This window comes from Anolis sagrei, chromosome 3, assembly GCF_037176765.1.
Source record: "Anolis sagrei isolate rAnoSag1 chromosome 3, rAnoSag1.mat, whole genome shotgun sequence".
Taxonomy (NCBI): domain Eukaryota; kingdom Metazoa; phylum Chordata; class Lepidosauria; order Squamata; family Dactyloidae; genus Anolis; species Anolis sagrei.
In genome coordinates, this window is record NC_090023.1 from 251,063,285 (window position 1) to 251,083,940 (window position 20,656).

General features: G+C 38.3%; 1 protein-coding gene across 13 annotated transcripts in view; it reads right to left on the minus strand.

The window, feature by feature from the left end:
- MECOM (MDS1 and EVI1 complex locus) overlaps positions 1 to 20,656 on the minus strand; it is a 558,130-nt gene that overhangs the window by 43,524 nt on the left and 493,950 nt on the right. For 9 of the 13 annotated variants that reach the window (XM_060767551.2, XM_060767554.2, XM_060767552.2 and 6 more), the window contains 4 exons: positions 5,940 to 6,042; positions 5,534 to 5,750; positions 2,904 to 3,051; positions 139 to 295 (listed from right to left, as the gene is read on the minus strand). In XM_060767551.2, the coding sequence (XP_060623534.1) occupies positions 139 to 295; positions 2,904 to 3,051; positions 5,534 to 5,750; positions 5,940 to 6,042 (625 nt within the window). The remainder of the gene's footprint in view (positions 1 to 138; positions 296 to 2,903; positions 3,052 to 5,533; positions 5,751 to 5,939; positions 6,043 to 20,656) is intronic. The other 4 variants (XM_060767550.2, XM_060767555.2, XM_060767553.2 and 1 more) reach the window with 1 other exon arrangement.

Here is a 20,656-nt window from a genome sequence, read left to right on the forward strand (position 1 = left end):
GGCATGATCCAGCAAAGCGAAGCAGTTTTAGATCCATTGGTCAACGGAAGAACTACCACTTCAATCTGAGCTTTTTATCTGAGAGCACATCTTACTTAAAAATAGAACAGAAGCGTAGCAGTTAACTGGAGGACTTACATATAAAAGGCTTGACACTGCTGTGGATATGTTTGTGCTGTTTGAGGCCTGAAGAAGTGGCAAATGTTTTACCACACTCCGGACAAGCGTGGGCACGAGCCCCAACGTGCTGCGAACGAATATGCCTCTGGAGGTTGCTGGGGTCCGTGAAAACCTGCTAGGAAATGAGTACTGATTAAACAAGAAACTTTTTGATGCAGATATTTTTTTTAAGGAACAATGTATCAGCAATTGCATCTAGAATGAGGAGAGGGGAATCCTTTTTAGAGAATAATTCAATTATCAGAATGTAGTTGTGTCAATGAGCCAAAGGAGAGGATAAATGACTTTCATGACATGTCTAGAGTATATAGTCAACTCAAATAAAACGTCAAGGCTTCCACCCAAGAAATCCTGAAATCTATAATTCTGTTATGAAGCTGGGGATGGGGTGGGGGGCTGGAACAAATTGTCAAACTTCACAATACCAGATCTCTTGAAGTTATTTCCAGGATGTCACAATGGTGAAGATAATTTTGGAATGAATACTATATTTACTTTTCAATCTAGTTTTAATTTAATATATTTCTGTGTATTTGGATTCATTAAGAGAGAGTAATGGAATTAGTATGATCATTCCAATGGAGGTTTCCTTATTTTACTTCAACCTGAAGCCTGCATTCAGGATGTCAAAGCCAAAGCATATTTCTCCACAATACTGAATGGTTCCTACTTAGTCCATGAGTTTTTGACCTGCCTCCAAAGTTCATTTTCTCCTTTTTTAAAACAGAGAAATTGGAGGTAGAAGGCAGAATAGGAAGCAATTTCTGTCTGGTGGATTCAGCCAAACAGCACAAACCAAAAGGAAATCCCAGTGCATATTTCTGGGATCATGAAAAGGAGATCTTGAGATGAACCTATTCCCTCCCTGATTTCAAGGTTAATTTGCTTAACCTTCACTGAATCAAAACTCAATGAGCATCACAAGTGAGATTGTATATTTTAGTTCAAAGAATTGCAATATTATCAACACACAATAACACCCAATAAATAGTTTATACAAAAGTAGGATCCATTGAATTCAGTTGTTATTTTGCAAGTGTGTTTAGAAAACTACAGTATAATCTCACCATGTGTGTTTTTTCTGTTTCTATTAGGAAAGTTAAACTGTAATACTGTAACTCATAAACAAGACTTTTCACAATCTGCAGTTGCCGACAAATAGATGTTCACGCAGAATGCGTTCCCAGATTCAAAATATGGCTTTCAGAGGATCTTGAGTTTCCTTTTTATAAAAATATTCAAGCTTAAGAGTAATCAACTGTCATAACACACCTTGCTTTTCCTTACCACAAGATGCAATACCACAATGTATCAACAAGTCCTAAATCCTAGTTTCAACATTCACAAAAGTAGTCTTGGCATTCATACTTTGGCATTTCCCCCTTCGTGTATTAAAAGCTCTGTTCTGCTAGGATTTCATTGCTTAGGCCAAGAGTGGGCAGACTTCGAGCTTACAGGATCTGCTTTGTTTTTACTAAGATCCGCCCAATGGAGTCTGGTGTAAAAGATTAGAATTAAAGAATTTTGAGGCCAGGAATGTGTTTTTGAGCTCCACAAAAAATACACCCCTGGTTTAATCTCTTTCCCCTTTCTTTCCCTCTCTCTCTCTCACACACACAAACACACACTTTCATTTTAGTAGCATAGCCCCCCTCCCATTTTTATATATATACATACACACACACACATGCTGTGTTGCCACAGGCTTTTGACATTGACGAGTCATATAAGATTTATGCACAAACCAAATATGCAATAGTTTACAGCCTTAGATTAGGCAGGAGCTCTTAAAGCCAAAAAACACATATTTCTATGAAAACCTGTTAGAATAATATACATTTTTGTTAATCATATCAAATATCTTAAACTCAGCATAGTTTTTAGCCTCAGCATGTAAAAAATGAATACTAGCCCAAGGAGTGTGCAGCATATGCTCCCATTTCCTCAATTTGCCCTAATTAGGACACCCCTAACTAATCCTCTGTCATTCCACATTTTCATCTGCCTTTAAAATGTCCCAGTTTCTCTCTTCAATTACCATTTCCCTCTTTGTCCTCAGAATACTTCAATAGCTGCAAACTGAGTTCAAAATCCGAATGCACTTAACTCAGCAGGAGGCAGAATCTTGCACTTCCCAGGAGGCTCAAGCAAAATCAAAGTGTTGCAGCCTGTCCTATTTGGGGGGCTCTTACACATAAATAGGTGTGATAGCTTGATCACATTATGATGTTGGTTGGCTTCACTGTCCCAGTTTTTATCTGAGAAATGTTAGAGGGTATAAGTGGTGCCTTCCAAATGTCTGACTCCAATTCCCAGCACTCCTTAGCATGTTGGCCAAGGTTGAAATGAGATGCAATCAAAAAGATTGGGAAAGTGCCATTTTAGCCCTGCTTTACCATATCTGAGCTGTATACTTATTTATTGACTGTACCAATACAGGGTGCCACTGAAAGAATCAATTGTTTGGATCATTTTTCATATTACAAAAGTCTAGACTAGTTCTAGACTAGAGTGGACAAGAACAAGAAGTTTGGGGAATGATTTGTACATGTAGTGAGAGACAAATCAGAACACTCACCTGTAGGTTATACCTCACAGGTACAGCATGTGAGGTCACTGATTACCTACAAAAGTGCTAAAGCTTACACTCAAAATATGATTTTTTTAAAATTTATGAAATGTGTTAACAGAATAATTCCAGACATCTTACAAATTCACTGTACCTTGGCACAGTTTTCACATTCATAGTGCTTTCCACTGTCGTGGGACATCTGATGGCGTATCAAGTTGGATTTCCAGTTAAAGGCCTTGGGACACTGGTCACACTTGTACTCCCTCTCTTCGGTGTGAGATAGCATGTGCTTTTCTAAGCTGCAATAACACAAGAAGCTCAGTGAGACCTTGGCTACAGGAGAGCATAAGCACAGAAAATCTTTCCTGTTATTCTCAAGAAATTATGAAGTACAAAGAAGAAAGGTTATTTCAGTTCATATAATCAAAACAGCTCTCCAGCGTTAAAATGTTTCATCTCTCTCTTTGTGTAAATGCACACTAATAAAATTGTTTAAAAAAATAAACACTGCTAAATCTAAAAATATTTTAAAGTATTGTAATAATCTACAAGAAAGGCAAAAAAAACCCCTGTGTCTGATAGAGAAAAACAATTTAAAATAATGTATACAATTTTAATATTTCATTATTGCATTAGAAGGGAACACTCTGATGTTGATTGGACACACGTGTCCCAGTTTTCATCTGTGAAATTGATGGATATGTAATATGTGAGATGATTCTCTGCTTCACCAGATGTTTAAGACTAGAGCTCCCATAATCTCTAACCACTGGCTGTGTTGTCTGGAATTTATGGAGTTGGAGTTCACAATGTCAAAGTGCAGCCCCAGGGCTGTTTCTGTTGCCCTGGGGTCAAAAAGCCCCAAATGCCTTCTGGGCCGGGGGGGGGGGGGGAGGTTCACTATGTCCCTGAGAAGTTCTGGCTGACATGAAAAGGATGTCACTTCCAAGACCACCTGAAAATGGTGCAGAAATGCCCCCATGAGAGCATTTGGGGCCAAAGCAGGGACTACAGCAGAAATACAGCCCTCAAAGATCTTCCATGTAGTCCCTTGGTCTCCCACAATTGCCCACTTCTGTTCCCAAAGGCACCAGGTTACCAACCACAACATATGGCTTTTGCAGCTGTGTCTAATTCCCACTAACATCTTTTATTCCTTCGGTCCAGGAAAGCTTATTGTCTTTTGGGCATTAGGTGAAAATCAGGCCTTTTAGGGTTTATTCTGTTTCAGGTTTTCAGATCATGTTTTAATCTTGATTTGACTCTGGCATATCTTTGGCTGACCTGTTTATTTTTACTGTCTCTTTTTTAATTGATGTTTTATTATGGTTTTAATTACTGTTAGCTGCTCTAAGAGCTTCTGGAGTAAAGGGCAGAATAAGAAATATTCCAAACCAGGCACTTAATGAAAGGATCTCTCTTTGTTCTACATCTGCTCAAGGCTCTTGTGTCTAATCTGTCAGTGTTACATTTAGCCATGAGTCATGCTTCTCATCTTATTTAATATTACTGTTGTTTTCTTTCATAATATTTCACATGCCATTTGCTGTTACTTTCTCATATTCCACTACACAGACTCAAAATGGTGTTTGGGGTTTCTCCTTATTAATTACATATGCCCACAAGCTTGTATATATACCACTAATTCCAACCGATACCTGACTTCTTTTAAATATATTATTTTCTCTATATTCTGCCTTGAAATGTTTCCATCACGTATTGCCTTGTAAATAATTTAAATGTTTTTCAGCAAGGTTGGCTTGTTTCTCACTTTTCATGCTTTCTCCCTTAACGCAGAAGAGGAATTTATGATTTTTCTTCTACTGATTTTTTTTATGACACAGAGACACAAATATGTCTCCTGAACCTTCAGAAGAACCTTTTGTGCTTCAGAGTAATACAGAGAATTATCATCTGCTACCTAACATTGTCCTCTGCCAGTTATTTTTTGTTATACATATTTTGCAGATATGATATGAATTTTCTCAACAATGATCTTGCCTCCTTATAGCCTTTACATTAATTAAATATTTTACAGTTAGCAAAATAGATGTTTTTCGCTGTTATTTATTTAACTGAAAACTTGGCACCACAAAGATAGAACCACAATTCCACATCTTATAGCAGTAAACATTTTATTCAAAATAATAGGCCTGTGTGAAATGAAACAACCAAGTCAGATAAACTTTGCATTAACAGAAAAACAGAGAATAAGATGGAAAGGAGACTGAATGACAAAAACTTGGTAAGCTGGAGCTTCTTAGTCAGAGGATTTGTTAACTAAGGTATGCCTGTATCTACTGATTGTCCCACTTTCCTCCTGAATGGGACTCAAATATAAGATTTAAAATTGTAAAATATTTCTGAAAGTAGACATGTTTAATTTGCAAACATCCAGGCCTGGAAGTCAGTTCTCAAAAGTTTCCTCATGGTCTCATCCTCATCATTATTTTAAATTAACTTTGGACATTCTGGATTGAGAACCAGTGATTATTATATTGCAACTCCTTAGGTTGTGTTATTGTTTACTATTTTGACTTATTTCATCATATTAGTTGACTATTTAAAAGCTAGTTTAAAGCTCTGGAATACTCCAGTGAATAGCAGCATATAAATATTTCAGCCAAATAAACCTGATGAAGGAATCATAAAAGCTTCATAGTCCCAGTACCATACATATGTATTTTAATACACAAAATGTTTTATATTGGACCAAAACCGATCATTCAAAATCCAACCTGCAAGCCCATATTGTTTCTTGTTGAAATGCCTGGCTCCTACCTTTGCACATCAGAGAAGACTTGATCACACTCTTTGCATTCTTGGATGTCATGCAAGTCATGGAGGTCATTCTCCTTGTCAAGCTTTGGCTGAAAATCTTCATCCACCATTGAAAATGCTGAATGGGGTGTGCTGCATGGAAATTTCTGATGGTCCACCAGTTCTGCTTTGGACTCAAATAGCTGGTCACAGTCTTCACACCGATACTGACGCTCCTCTGTAAGGCAAACCAGCCATTATTCTCAGTGGGCAACTAATTGTTTATTTATTTTATTTATATCCTGTGTTGTTATATCCCAATATGGAGCTGTCTATCAATTAAAAGAGGACAAAGTTGCCCTGAACTCCCCTCATCTGGAGGCACCTTGCATAAATATTTGACAACACACCATAGGAAATTACTAACCGTGAATGTCTGGAGCCATTGTTTCATGTAAATAATCTTCAGTCTTCATGAAAAGAAGGAGTTCTTCTCCAGCTTCAATGTCTCTCACCACTCTATAATATATCTGAAAGACAGAAGGGAAAACAAATGACAAGGAGCACACAACAATCAAGACACCATGATCTAGAAAAAAAGTTTGATATCAAAGGAAGTTATTTTCTACAGCCGCTTCTTTTTAAGCCTAAACATGAAGCTAATTCAACCAATCAAGTCAGGGGTGCTGTCATTTTAGCTATATGAATAGGTTTTTCATTGGTTTCATGTGTTTTATCTATTTTAATACTACTAATGTACTTTAATGTTTGCATATTTTAAGGTTTTAAATTATATTACATTGGTTTTGTTGTGAACTACTATGAGTCTCTTTTACGATAGATAAAGCATGATGCAAATATAAACAAATAAATAAATAAATAATGAGAGCAACACAGAATAAAAGGAAGACTCAAAGGGATGCGAGAACAGTCTATTTCTGCTCTATATCAGCTCTAAATTTGTTTAGCCGGAATCCATTATGCTCTATGTGCAAGAATTCATATTGAATTTCTATGTGTATTTCTCAATTAAATACATATCTCATATGTTTTACCTAAAATATGTAATTCTCTTGGGTTGTCCCTTAATCCCAGGGGAAGGCCACTGTGGAATGATGGGAGCCTATCAGGAGACATTGGAGACCTGCCTCCTATCATTGCACCCATCCACTCCTGCAAACAAACAAACATATCCTGCAATGCCTTCTATACTATTTCTAATTGATGAAAATCGAAAAATAGTCCCTGCAATGTTGTCTTGAATATAAAAATACAATTCTTTAGTGATCTGCTGATGAAATGATGGGCATACTCAAAAACATTTAACCTGCAAAAATTATTCAAAACTGTCTTTTGAGAAATGTCCACGCTTCAGAGCTGATGAGTTCCCAAGAGAAAGCAATTTTGTTACTGTGACTTTTATAACAAATTATTGATTAGTTCCATGACAATAAATGTGAATAATACCAGCCCCTCAATATGAGTGTGTTATGGTACTTAAAGAAATGAGAAAGAAAACAATAATTTCATCAATTTTTGCTGAGACTCGGGAATTTTTTAAAAAAACGAAAATTCATGAGTAAATATGTATACACTACATGCAACCCTATTTATTTATTTATTTTAAAGGAAGGGAAAAAATACAAACCTTCAAACACATTTATACACATCAATATCCTACCACCAGAAAATGCCCAAATTGAAAATCCCTAAGATGCTTAAAAAATTGTGTATGTTCCTTTGTGTCCATTGGGTGCCCAAAAGCCATGACCAGGTGTCCACTTGGACACACCAATGTTACTTGAAAATACTTTGCTAGAACCGATGGGAGGTAGAGTTCATAAACTTTTAGGGGGTCACAGCTTTACCATTTGTTCTATGTCAAGCTAAACTAGATTAAGGATGGAGATTTGGTGGCAGAGCAAGGAAGAAGCAGGAAAATGGGAAAATCAATCTTGATTAAGGAGCATGTTTTACCTCCTGACCACAACTTAAAATTACAGCAAAAAGAGATGATCTAGCAGAGAGATAACCACTAACTCAAGCACAAAAGATGGATCACCAAGAGATATTGCTCCCCACACTATATTCAACCCACACACCCAACTGAGCATGGGGCATCAAATAGTTATTCCTATCTAGATAGCATCATAAATGTTGCAAAAATAGGCTGGCCCAAATAATTTTCATGCACAGTTTCACTTTAATAATCTCCCCATTTGACAGCCCTAGTATCTGTACCTAGGATCTTAGGCTTCATTTCAAAAGGGAAAACTTTGCCAAAGTGGCAACAGCATCAGGTCTTCTTTGGAAGTTTTTAAATGAATGTTGGACGTGTACTTCTGGATGGTGGGGCTGGCCTGGATGGCCTTTGTGGTCTTCTATTATTCTATAATCTGTGGTGAACTGAAAGATCCTGGACTGGTGGTGATACTAAAAAAACTAACTAAGAATGTATTAGTAATATATTCTCTCTCAGTGCTACTCAAAATGAAGGCATATAAATTAGTGCTAGTCCCTGAACCACTGGCTACTAGTAACTGTTGAGTTTCCATAAAGAAAGAGACAATTGTGGCTAATGGGAACAAACATGCTCCTACTCCCTGGTATGCTGGAAAAATAAAACTTCTGGTATTCCATATTAGATAGCTTTGGAAGCACTATTGTAAGCCATCATGCCAAAAAAACCTCTCATTTGTAAGACCTAGAAGTTGTCTCGTTTCATTTAGAAATTGCAGTATGGCTTATCGCCAGTTCCTTTTTTAAATGGCATGGTCTGTAAGAAATGAGGATGCATTTTGAGGTATGTCACTGACTTTGCTTAAAGCCAAATTTCCAAATATCATGTGTACTTAGAAGACATAATCTATTATTTTGTGGGGAGAAATAATTTCTGAACGCGTAGGCTGACTGTATTCCGTGGCAGCTTCTCCTTTTTAAAGAAGTTTGCAATACTGTAATTATTAATACCAGCGAGAATGCAATTGCCAAGACTGGAGGAAGACTAAGAAAAGACAATTGTTTTTTCAAACATGCTAGACTTAGAGGGAGTTATTAAACACTAAAAGGAAAGACCAAATCTTCTATTACCCCTGCCAAAGGCAACAATCTACACAGGGATAAAACTCTGAATTCATAGGAAGACAATTTTTGTTCAACACCAGTAGGTGGCTCTAAAACCCAATTGTTATTTTTTTCTTTTTCAGAAAAAGCTTGACCACAATTATGTACTCTGAAGAGAAGGGAGAAAGACAAATATCTGAAAAGAGAGTATTGCGAAATCCAATTTCTTTGCTTTTCTTGTACTCCCCTCTTAGAAAATCATGTCTTCTTTTCTCTCTTTAGAAGGAGCAACAGTTCAACTGTGGGAGGGAGACAGGCCATATAATGCTGGGTGATGTAGGGATAAGTTAGGGAAGTGCGTGTTAACTTGCCATTTTGAAAGGGACAGGCTGAGGCCACGTTGTGGCTGATTCTTTAAAGACAAAAAAAATCTGGGGGGAGGATTAATCATAAAAGGAACAAGCTGCTACTGCTGACTACCGTTAGCTGCTGCGTGCTTTCCCAATAAAAAGAGTGAGAGCAGGGACTTTGAGAGTTTCCACTCCCACTTCTGTCAACTCCCTTTTCCTCCCTTAAAGCTATCTTGGCCGAAACATCTTTCGGGTTTTATAATATATATTTGTCCCCCTCCCCTTTCCTCATGCACAAAAGATAAATGCTTCCAAGTAGCATGTTTCATTCTGGAAATCTATTTCCCCTACTAACACAATGGCATTCTCTCCGCAATCTGAATTACCTCTTTTGTTGGCAGCTCTCAAAGGTTTAAGTTATTAGCTTCCTTTCCAACAGCCTGCTGACATTTGAATGGTGACATATTAGAACTTCACAGCAAGGTCTCGCAAAGAAAAATGCTGCCTTAACACGTACACCAAAAAAGCTTCCCTCCCTCCCCCTCCCTGGTTTGTTTTCTTTTTAAGGGAAAGGAAACACTAAGATATTGAAAACTTTTTTTAAAAAAATCTGCTCCTCTTTGATAATAACCTGTAAGAATCAAAAGGAAAAGCAGAAAACATCTTTATGTAACTGGCACTTAATGTCCTGGGCCTATTTTCTTGTGTATTTTAGAACACCTTGGATTTTGTGTGATATAACTGAATATGAAAACTGGAAACTTAACGAAGTGACAAACACATTAGATGCTCAGACAAAATAGTAAGAAAAAAGACAGAGCTGTCCAGTCTCCAAGAGAAGCTGCCTCCATCAAAACTTAGCTAAGATTGCAATTTAATATCGGACTGCAGGCGATGAAAAAGTCTCATAAACGAAAGTCTTGTGGCAACTTAAATACAAACAAGTGTATTAGCTGTAAGCTTTCAAGAACTGCAGACTGCTCTTTCAGAAACTTCAATCCAGAAAGCTTGTACTTAATAAAATCTTCTCAACTTTAGGAACCTAGTTTTTTCTCCTAAAATAGACTAATGATCCCTGTGGAGATTTCAGAAAAAAGATTATTTTTAAAAAAGAGGAAGCCTGAAGCAAAGGGGACTAAGCAGAATACATAGGAATGGTGGAGGGGGGGATTGTTACAGATCTGTGGAAAACCGTGGCTGCCATGAGCTCAAGAGGTCATGGGATATGTTATCTGGTCCATAACTTGCTTGGGTCAAGGGGATAAAATGTAGCTGATCTGGTGCAAGCAATTTATATGTTACATAACAGACTAAAATCTAGATGGTGTCATCTAGCCTCAGAACCAGTAAGCTTACAACATACATATTCACAAATAATGGGTGCAATCATATGTACACCTGCCATAACATATGGTAAGTCCTATAAGACTGAATTGGATATGCCTGTAAGCATAATTTATGGACATGACTATGTACATATATATGATGAAATTTGGGGCAAAGTAAGGTAAATTTTTGATCTCATTCCAGAAACACTCCACTCCCTCTCTTCAAACTAAAACTGCAAGTGGACACCATCTCCCTCATTGTTTAGTGGCACTGATTGCATTACCAAATGCTGGTAGGATAGCTGCACGGAGAAAAGGACATTTAATTGTTCCGGCTGTGTGGAAAAGGGAATTTCAGCAAGTACAGGGTGCATGACAAGCTCTTCCTGTTGAAAGTCCAGGAGCCCTGTCTTATTTTTCATTTGACATTTTAGCTGTTAACGGAGCTTGCTGCAAAGCTGGCAACCTCGCTTCAGCCTTCAATGCAGTGCATAGTCTTTAAAGGACTGTACTTTCAAGCATACTGCACAAAGGGCTTTCTGAATAAGCCCTTTCTGAATAAGCATGTTCTCAAGAGCCCTGTGCTTAGAACACTGTTGAACTAAAATGTTGTTTTGTTTCTTCAAGTCAGCTCTGACGTATGGTTTACTTGGCAAGACATCTTCAGTGAATTTGTCATTGCCTCCTTCTCAGGTGGAGAGAGTGTGAATTGCCCAAGATTACAGCTGAGTGAGGATTCAAACCTTGATCTCTCAGAGCTCTAGCCCAGCACTTGCTCCACTCAGGCCTGTAGCCGGGGGGGGGGGGGGGGGGGGGGCATTTAAAAAAACTGGTTTACTCATTAATTTTAACTGGTTAACCAAATCCCCATGCTAACTCTATGAGACACAAAAAATTAAGAGTCCCTCCAGAACTGCAAGCACTATCTCAAGCAAATATTGACAATTTATTCACACTGTCATTACTTGCAGCAATAGCCGATGTAGCGAGGCAACCAAGTTGGGGGGGGGGGGGGTGTTGAGTGCTCTCATTAAGGAGGCCAGACTTGGTGGAGGTGGTTGACAGCAGCGGAGCTGCAAGCTGCTCTGCCCCCTGCTGTGCTCTTTGCTTCAGTGTGAGCTAGGAGGCAGATTTCAACCACCACCAACAACAACCCCCCACGAAATGTTCAAATCCACCCCCCCTGATTTTTTTTTTCTGGCTATGGCCCTGGCTCACTAAAACATGCTTTTATTGTTTTCTTGTAAATATATTTCAGAGAAGGTTTCTCCACTGCATTCCTTTCAGAGGAAGAGTGTGCAACTTGCCCATGGTTGCCCAGGGGCCAAGTAGGATTCAAACCCTGACTTTTCAAATTCATTTAACTATTTTGAAAAAGTGAGGCTAAAATATCACAGAGGTTAACTATGTTATTGGATCCAAAGAATACAGTCTGTGTTGTCGAAGGCTTGCATGGTCAGTATCACTGGGTTGCTGTGAGTTTTCCGGGCTGTTTGGCCATGTTCTAGAAGCATTCTCTCCTGACGTTTCACCCACATATATGGCAGGTATCTTCACAACCTCTGAGGATGCCTGCCATAGATGTGGGTGAAACGACAGGAGAGACTGCTTCTGGAACATGGCCAAACAGCGCAGAAAACCCAAAGCAACATGATACAGTCTGTATTTTCAAAGAAAGGTGGGGTCTTTTTCACTTGCCATTAAAAAAATAGACACCTGTTCTACTTATTTGATCCACCTATACCATGTTCAACATAATAAAATAATTTTATTAATTTTATTTTAATCCCATCTGCTCTCAACATGGCACCCAAGATACGTTTTTTGGGTCAGGTGTGAGCACACGAGTATGGCTTCTAGAACAGGAGTGTAGGAAGCCCTCCACATAGAAGTCAGATCTCTGAGTAGACCTTGTTGAAGAAGAGACACAGACAAGGCATGTCTCCCTAAAATCCTCTAATTGCTATGCATTTTAAATTTGCTTCATAAAATGAAGCAGCACCTTATACAAATGCTTCTTTTCCTCACCCCATCACCATCATCCTGCTTCTCAAATAATGTTGCTCCATGTATCACTCCTTCGCATGTTAACAATTGCTGTTTTCAAGTTAATATGCAAAAATCACTTTCATAATGTATTTGAAAGGGAGGGAGGGAGAATGTGACACGTACAGTACTGATCTGAGACATTTGAAAAGATGTCTGAGCATGAATGGCAGAACAGAAGGACAGAGTTAAATGAGCTCAAACATTCTATGCTTTAACTTGATATTTATTGAGTTATATGAAAACAGTAGTCAAACAAGAATGAGTGCTGCTGAAGAAAGGGCAAACTCTGAGCATGATTCCCCATGCAGCTCTCTTAATGCACCTCAAGCCTACTCCACAGCCTCTGCTTTTCTAATAATTTTCTCATGTGCAGATACTGCCAATTGTGACAAATGACACTGTGAGTTGGTGATGTGGACTTCGATTCACTGGAGGCCAGGTTGGGACAACTAAATTCATTTGATCCAAGGCTGAAATAGATTTAAGTAAGGCCAGCTTTTAAGTCCTGCAAATAAATTTGATGTCAACATAGCATGCACTGAATGTTTGCTTTAAGCAACACTCGCTTTTCCATTTATTAAGATAAATGTATTTAAATCTGACTTTTCTCCAGAAGTGTAATGGCCTTGGTGCATTTGAACGAGAATAGAAAGCTATGGGCTGATAAACCCAAGACGTGAAGGCTGACTTCCAGACTAGTGGAAGAATAAAGGCAAAATATACAGAAGTGTATACAACAGGTCGCATGGTCTTCCTTTAGCCCTTCTTCTGGCTTCAGTTCAAATCCGAAAGGTTTTAAAGACAGCCTTTATATTGGTCAGCAAACCACAGAATACTGAAAGGCATTGTATTTGAGCCGGCCATGGGTAATGAGAAATGCCTGTTTGTGCCGATTAATCTTTGCTGGGCCATTCACACCTTAAAGTCTTTGTTTAACTCTACTATGGTCAGTGTACAACGTACAGTGCACTTTTGAGAACTACCTTTCAGAAACAGTAGTGTTGTTTATATTCTTGCCCCCTTGTCCAACATCTTAGACTAGGAATATTAATTCATGATTCCTTTTATGTAGCAATGTAAACTCTGGATGCCTGCTCAAGGCTGCCTCTGCCACGGTAAGGGCTTAATTCAGGAATCGATGAGGATTGGAATTACACCACGTTCTGAATAGGATTACAACCTGTTCTGAATTCCCTTGGAAGGATCAGATTTGTAGCTCAGAGTGATCTTATATACAGCACTTATTTAGGTGGCTGCTCTAGCTAGGAGTGCTTTTGCCCAGATAGGGATAGTGTGCCTATAACATATTTTGCTGAAGTGGGGCACAGTGGCTCATACCTTAATCACCTCCCAGTTAGCCTACTGTGATGCATCCTACATGAGATCCCCCTTGAAAGGTGTGAATGGGGCAGCCGGATTGTGGTGTGCATGCATTCAGGGACCACACAGCAATTGCTTTATAGGAACTCCACTAGCTCCCAATTTGCTTCTGAGCTCAATCCAAGGTCTTGCTTTTGAGCTGCAATGTTCTAATGGCCCAGATATTTGAAGACCTGTCCACTCCCAAAATTTAAGAAAAAGGGAATCTGAGCTGTGAGGCTCAAAAATAACCCTCATAAATATAGCAGAACACCAGAAGCTATCTTCATAATCAGCAAAAAATTACATGTGGTGAGCTGGGCTAGGCTTCTATTCCTTAGGATGGTTTAGGATTGAAGTCAGAACTTTAGGTTCAAAAATATGTAGTGAAGTAAAACAAATACATTCTGAATAGAAAAGGTCTTGGAGTTAACTAGCTTACTAAGTCTCATCTTCTAAATGTGGTAACATGTAAAAAGTCCATGCAGAAACATTTTGCCTAGAGAGAGGCAAAATGCATCCTTACTGGAAGGAGGAAAAGACAGAAGAGCCTGGGAAATGGTGGAAATCACATGCTCAACCCAGGGCAGTTTCAATTTAAAAGGAAGTACCCTCATAGAAATTCCATTACTACATCATCAAAGGGGGAGGAGAAAGTGGCTAGCAGGAAGAGTAAAGACAAAGCCCTTTTGGGAAAATATGCATAGGAATGTGGGGGAACGAATCCCTCAGCTTAGCCCTGTCTCTAGCCTAGCTACTCATTGAAGACTGGCAACTTGAAGACACAAGAAACTTGTGCAGTCAAGGGATGGAACCCAAGAGTCCTTAGCAGAGTCCCTGATATAAATCCATAGGCATATGCATGACAGTGTTTTCTCTGTAACATCACTCTGACCGAAATGGCCTTACATGGGAAATCCATAGCCTTAGAGAATCCTGTTTTGGCTGTTTTGAATGATTTTTCACTGTTCTAGAATTATTTTAATGGAGACTTTAGGGAAATTTTAATGCATTTCAATTTGTTGCTTTATTTACTGTTTTAGTCCATTGCATATTACTTTGAGGGAAGAGGGGGGCTGATGAGGGGTGATAAATAAATGCCTTGGACAGGCAAAGCTGCTTCACCCCGAGTCATGAAATCAAAATAGATGAGACAAGAACTGATATCTGAATGGTGCAGTAAGCCATTGTAAAGTATTGAGTTTAGGAAAGGAAGAGGTACAATTTGAGCTCTGCCACTTCAAACAACATCATATTTCAAATCAGCACTAGCTCCACCAAAACTGAATGACTGGCATATTACCTTTCATAAACTTAACAGGAGTTTCTTTTTTGGCAATTTTAAAAGTAGTGGCTATGTTAGTCTCTTGCAGGATTAAAAGGAGGAAGGCGGGGGAGTGGAAAATACAAAAACATCTTTAGGTCCAATTCTTCAGGTGCACTGCATCCAAAGAAGTGGGATTGTATCCACAAAAGCTTGTGTGAAAATCAGCAACTTAAGGATGGTGCCACATTTATTTCTCTTTCCTTCCTTTTCCTCTCTCTTCTCATCTCCATTTTATTATTTTGAAAAGAAGACAGACCTAGAAAGTTCATTCCTGCCACCAAGTTTGAAAACAGGGCTCCTCCTTTGGATGCTATTGAACAAGATGGCATATGCAATTTTCCAACTAAAGTTATCATCATAAACTTGTAACTGACTGAGAAAAGCAGTTGGTTTTAAGAAACAGAATGTACCCATTGCATTTTTTAAATGGCATACACATTTAGAGACTGTTCATCACATAGGTAAAATATGACTAGTCTTCTTCCAAAACCCAAGATAAGGCAAAAGTAGCAACTTATTGATTTTGGGACAGCTAATTCACATGTTTACTTGTACTTAGTTACCATCCCCTTAGGTTGGTAACATCAAAAATCACTTACCTGCTTTTCAAAGTGCATTTGTGTATGAGTCGTCTAGTTGCCTATCAACATTTTGTGATCCCATTAGTTTCATAGGGTTTTCCTAGGCAGGGAAAACTCACATGTGGTTTTACCAATTCCTTGTCTATGACATATCCTATAACACCTGGCATTCACTGGTGGTCTCCAATCCAAGTTCTTACCGGGGCTGACCCTGCTTAATTTTCAAAGTCAAAGGAGATCTAGTACCTGTAACTGTAAGGAGGGGGAAAGAGAGTATTGTCCTGTCCCACTAAGAATTCTTCCCACTCCATGAACATTTTCTTCAGTGCCCACATTTTTGCATTGCAGTAACTTAAAAACTTCATTTGAGAATTAATAGAATTTGTGTATCTAAAAAGCTACCGAAAAAGCAAATACAGGCAGTCCCCAAGTTATGAACAAGATAGGTTCTGTAGGTTTGTTCTTAAGTTAAATTTGTATATAAACTGGAACAAGTACATTTCTAAAGTATAACTCCAGAGTGTATTAGTTTTGGATAGCATAGGGAAGGATCAACGCCCCTGTCATGCTTGTTTTGCTGTCTGTACGTCTGTTCAGAATATTTCACCCCACTTTCTGTCCCTGTGACAATTGAATTTTGAAAATGTGGCTTAACATGGAAATGGAGAATGGTGATAAAGCCTCAGTGGAGACACCTTCCCCCATGATAATTCTTTCAGGAATTTCCCTTCTTAGGGGTAGATTCCTCTCACTTCCTGTTGTCTACCCCCATTCTTAACTATGAATCATTTGCAAGTTGGATGTTTGTAACTCAGGGAATACCTGTAGAAGAGTTCTAGGTTTGAATAATTTTCAATATCTTACTCTGCAATGCTAGAAATGAGAACTGAAGCAAATAGAAATATGCTTGTTTTTCTTCAATGTCACCAGAATGGAAAATTGAGTCCATTTTTGTAAGGAAGAAAAAAATTGTCACCTAATTGCAGGACTTTGCATGCAAAATATGAATAGCCTAAATAATTAGACCAAAGATTTGCACCTTTAAACAACAAGATTTGGAAAGTTGTTCTTTTTTAAAAAGTATTCCACCCAGTCAAAGAACTTTTCCAAGCTCTGACCCAAAGCTTTGGGGAAATGCACAATGTGGCATATATGAAATAGCCTTTCCGAAGCACAGGGAAAAGCTATCTACTGCTTTTCCACCACATTTTTGAACTTCCCAGGGGACTCTTGTAATATATAACATGCTCTCTCCAAACACTGCAGTTACATTTAGCTAAGAACCATGTATAGATCTACTATTGCTTGTCATGCAAAAAAAAAAAAAAACCCATAGGACACCTGACCAAAAATGTCTATCCTGATGGTGTTATAACTGCATACAAAGCAAGAGATACAAAAAATTATATTGGTGACAATTTTAATCTGATTATAACAGGGACCACTAAAATTACATATTTCTCCCTCTTCTTTTGTATAAAACCACAGAGAAGTACTCTCTTGTGAAAAGAAGGGACATTTCTTCCACATATAGCATACTGGCAAGGATTTTTAAAGGGCAGAAATAGAAAGACAGGCAGCATCAAGAGCCAAAAATGGTCAAGAATTTCTCATAAAATAGAAGTTAATAAATTACTTTCTCTGTGTTTCCATTTTACACAACTCTCTTTGCCCTCAAACTCAAACCCAAGAGTTTTTATTCCATAGCGCTTTGAAACTGAAGTAGCATTTCTCAATATGTGAGTAATATGGTTTCCTACTTAATGATAGCCCTGACTTTTGAGATGTATAATAACCTTAATAATAGTAACTATTACTTCTGTAAGATGACCACCGAAATTTCACAAAGGCCTGCAGGGTGATAGAACTGTGATTTGTATGTCAGAAATAGGCTTGTGGCTCATTACAGGAGAACTCACATTATCTGGTTAAGAAGACATCAGGGATTAGTTTCGTTTTAGAAAAAGAAGGTGTTAGATTGAAACTTGGCAGTCCTAAGCAGGGGCCTCAGAGTCTTAATTCCAAAAAGATGGGTCTTGGTTGAATTTGCTCCTTAGTGGCAAAAAGGCATGCTAGACATACACATAGATCAACCCCCCTATACGAATGATTCCTAGATAAACCTTATGCTGCACTTCTGGTCAACATAATTTGGAGCAAATTCTGATGAATGCAATACCTCTGTTTTAAATACACAAACACATAATCATACTGTCAATCCCAGACACTCCAGCTATTGTTTTCTTTTGAAAATGCGGTGTTTCCTTTTTTTTCCTCCCACTTTCTCTCTTTGCCTAGCTTAGCTATAACCTGAATTCAAAGTGTAAAAGTAATATGCACTCAAATAATTCAACATTTTGCCCTTTCCACTAGACTCAGGCAAAAACCACTGCTGCATCCTCTTCTAGCTTGAATATACATGTCCCATTTTTCATCTGTGAAGTGTTAGAAAGGAGGAGCTACCCAATAGGCATCAGATGCCATGTGATCTTGGAAGCTAATCACATCAGCTTAGGTTTGTACATGAATAGGAAAGCATCAATGATCATGAGAAGCCGTAGGCTATATTTTAGAGCAGTGTTTCTCAACCTTCCTAATGCTGTGACCCTTTAATACAGTTCCTCATGTTGTTGTGACTCCTAACCATAAAATTATTGTCGTTGCTACTTCATAACTGTAATTTTGCTACTGTTATGGGTTGTAAGGTAAATATCTGATATGCAAGATGTGTTTTCATTGACAAGACCTAATTTGGCACAAATGCCCGATATGCCCAACTTTGAATACTGGTGGGGTTAGGGGTGGGATTGATTTTGTCATTTGGGAGTTGAAAAAACTTGGCTGAGAGGCCAGCCAATCACAGCAGAGGAGGGCTTTTGATGGGAGGATTCATGACTGTTTCCAAAAAGGAAGAGAAGAACAGGCAGAGAGATCTTCAGCCTTCTCTGCCAAAGGGGTTCTTAAGACCATCAGAAATATATGTTTTCCGATGGTCTTTGGTGACCCCTCTGAAACCCTCTTGCAATCCCCGCAGGGGTCCTGAGGCCCAGGTTGAGAAATGCTGTTTTAGAGGAATGGTCTGGCAAAACCACCTTTGAGGATTCCTTGCCTAAGAAACCCCTATGAAATCCATGGAGTCACCATAAGTCAATAGGCAACTTGAAGGTACTTACGTATATACCTTCTGCTAGTCAGGGAGCAAAATTAAAAAAAATTCAAGCTATAGAACGAGAAGCTATGTTACATATTGACAGTCTTCTAAAAGACTAGAAATACAGCTTTTACAATGACTTCTGAGGTTCCACATTATGCAGCCATTTTCATAACTACCTTAAAAACCTCTTTTTAATGATTTTTTTTTAAAAAAATGAAAGAATTGGGCTGTTAAATTCTATATTTGCAGATTATAATTCCAGAACAGATACTTGGCCCTGGAGCATCACTTTTTTTATATAGAAAATTAGCATCTGTATCTGTTAAAGTTATAGGGGAAAGGAAGAAAAATTACTGAATAATAATACAGTAAAGAGAAGGAGACGATGCCCTCTTTTCTTTAAGAAGACAAAGAAGGTTTTGCAGTTTATTTCCCCTGGTTAGGCCCTGGAACTTTTATTTATGCTTAACAGGCTACATTTGGCATGTGCAAAGAATGACAGAAGTGTGAATTATGAAAGACCTTCAACCTATACAGGAAGTTGTAATATTTGAAATAATAGAGAAAATGCACTTCCTGAACAGTCTGAAAAGAGAAAGATCTCTCTCAACTCATATAATGGCAATAGAAGTTTGCTTTTGAAGTCTGCTGTCCATGTTGACTTTGTTTCAGGGGGGGGGGGGGGAATCTATAGTATATGATTTCAAGTTCTTTATTTACTGCTATGCCATTCCATTGGCACTTCTGCAGCTCAAGAATGGTTTAATAGAGTGACATACTAGGTCTGGGGTAAGTGGCAATTCGTTTACATGTCTCAACAAAGTCTTAACAAACACATCTGCCCTGCTCAAAGCTGCAGAGAATTTGCATTCACTCCCATTTTTTTAACCCATTATTCCTGCATCGGTAGCAGATCTTAGTATATTCAGCTGTTTAGCACAGACATATAAGGCACAGAGCAACAGGGAAAGGTAGGTAATAAATTATTATTATGATTATGAAGCAGGATCTACTTTGAGACAGTATTTACCAGTCCTCCGTCTGGAGTGGATTCTATGTGCATAGACAAACAGATATGGAATTGTCAAAGGCTTAGGAATTAATATCTTTGTCAAAGATATGCAATTAATAACATGTGTATAATGCAGTGAGCCCTTTGAATACACTGGGGTTTGATTTCAGGACACCCCCCCCCCCCCCCAGTGGATATAAAAATCCATGGATGCTCAAGTGCCATTACATATACTATCAAATAAAATGGCAAAATCAAGGTATGGTTTTTGTATGTTTAAAAATATTTTCAAGACATGAATAGTTGAACCCATGGATGCAGAGGGCTGACTGTGTTAGGAACGCAAACTTTGACTTCTTTCATTTTCACATATATTAATGAAAAAGACATGTCGTTACACATTTCTAGATTACACAAAACATACCATATTCCATTTTTAAAACACTGATTTCATTAAAGAGAAATACCCATGTGGTGGTGGTGGTGTTTTTGTGCGTCAGCTTGCAGAGGCTGACATGTCCCTCCTACCCACTCACACAATTTTCTTTCATCAAGATAAGAAAATGTACAAATGTTCCTTACATTCCTAAGACATTCCCCATGAACAATCCTCTACATATGCAAAGACCTGTGATTTCTTTTAAATGCATATTGTCCTGATTCATCTTTTTAACATATAGCTTTTGCTTTCTATCATTTAGATTAGAATATCATGGTTTAATAATATCATATGATTGATATCCAAGACTACAAGACCAGGCAACTGGGCACAGAGGAAGAAACAGAATAGTCAGTTTTGCATCACCCGCGTAAAACAAATCTGCAAAACCAAAACTTCAGGAAGAATTTCAAAAATCTGAACCATGAATGAGAACCATGAAGACTTCTAGAGCTTGGGCTGTAAGTCTTAACAGCCTAACT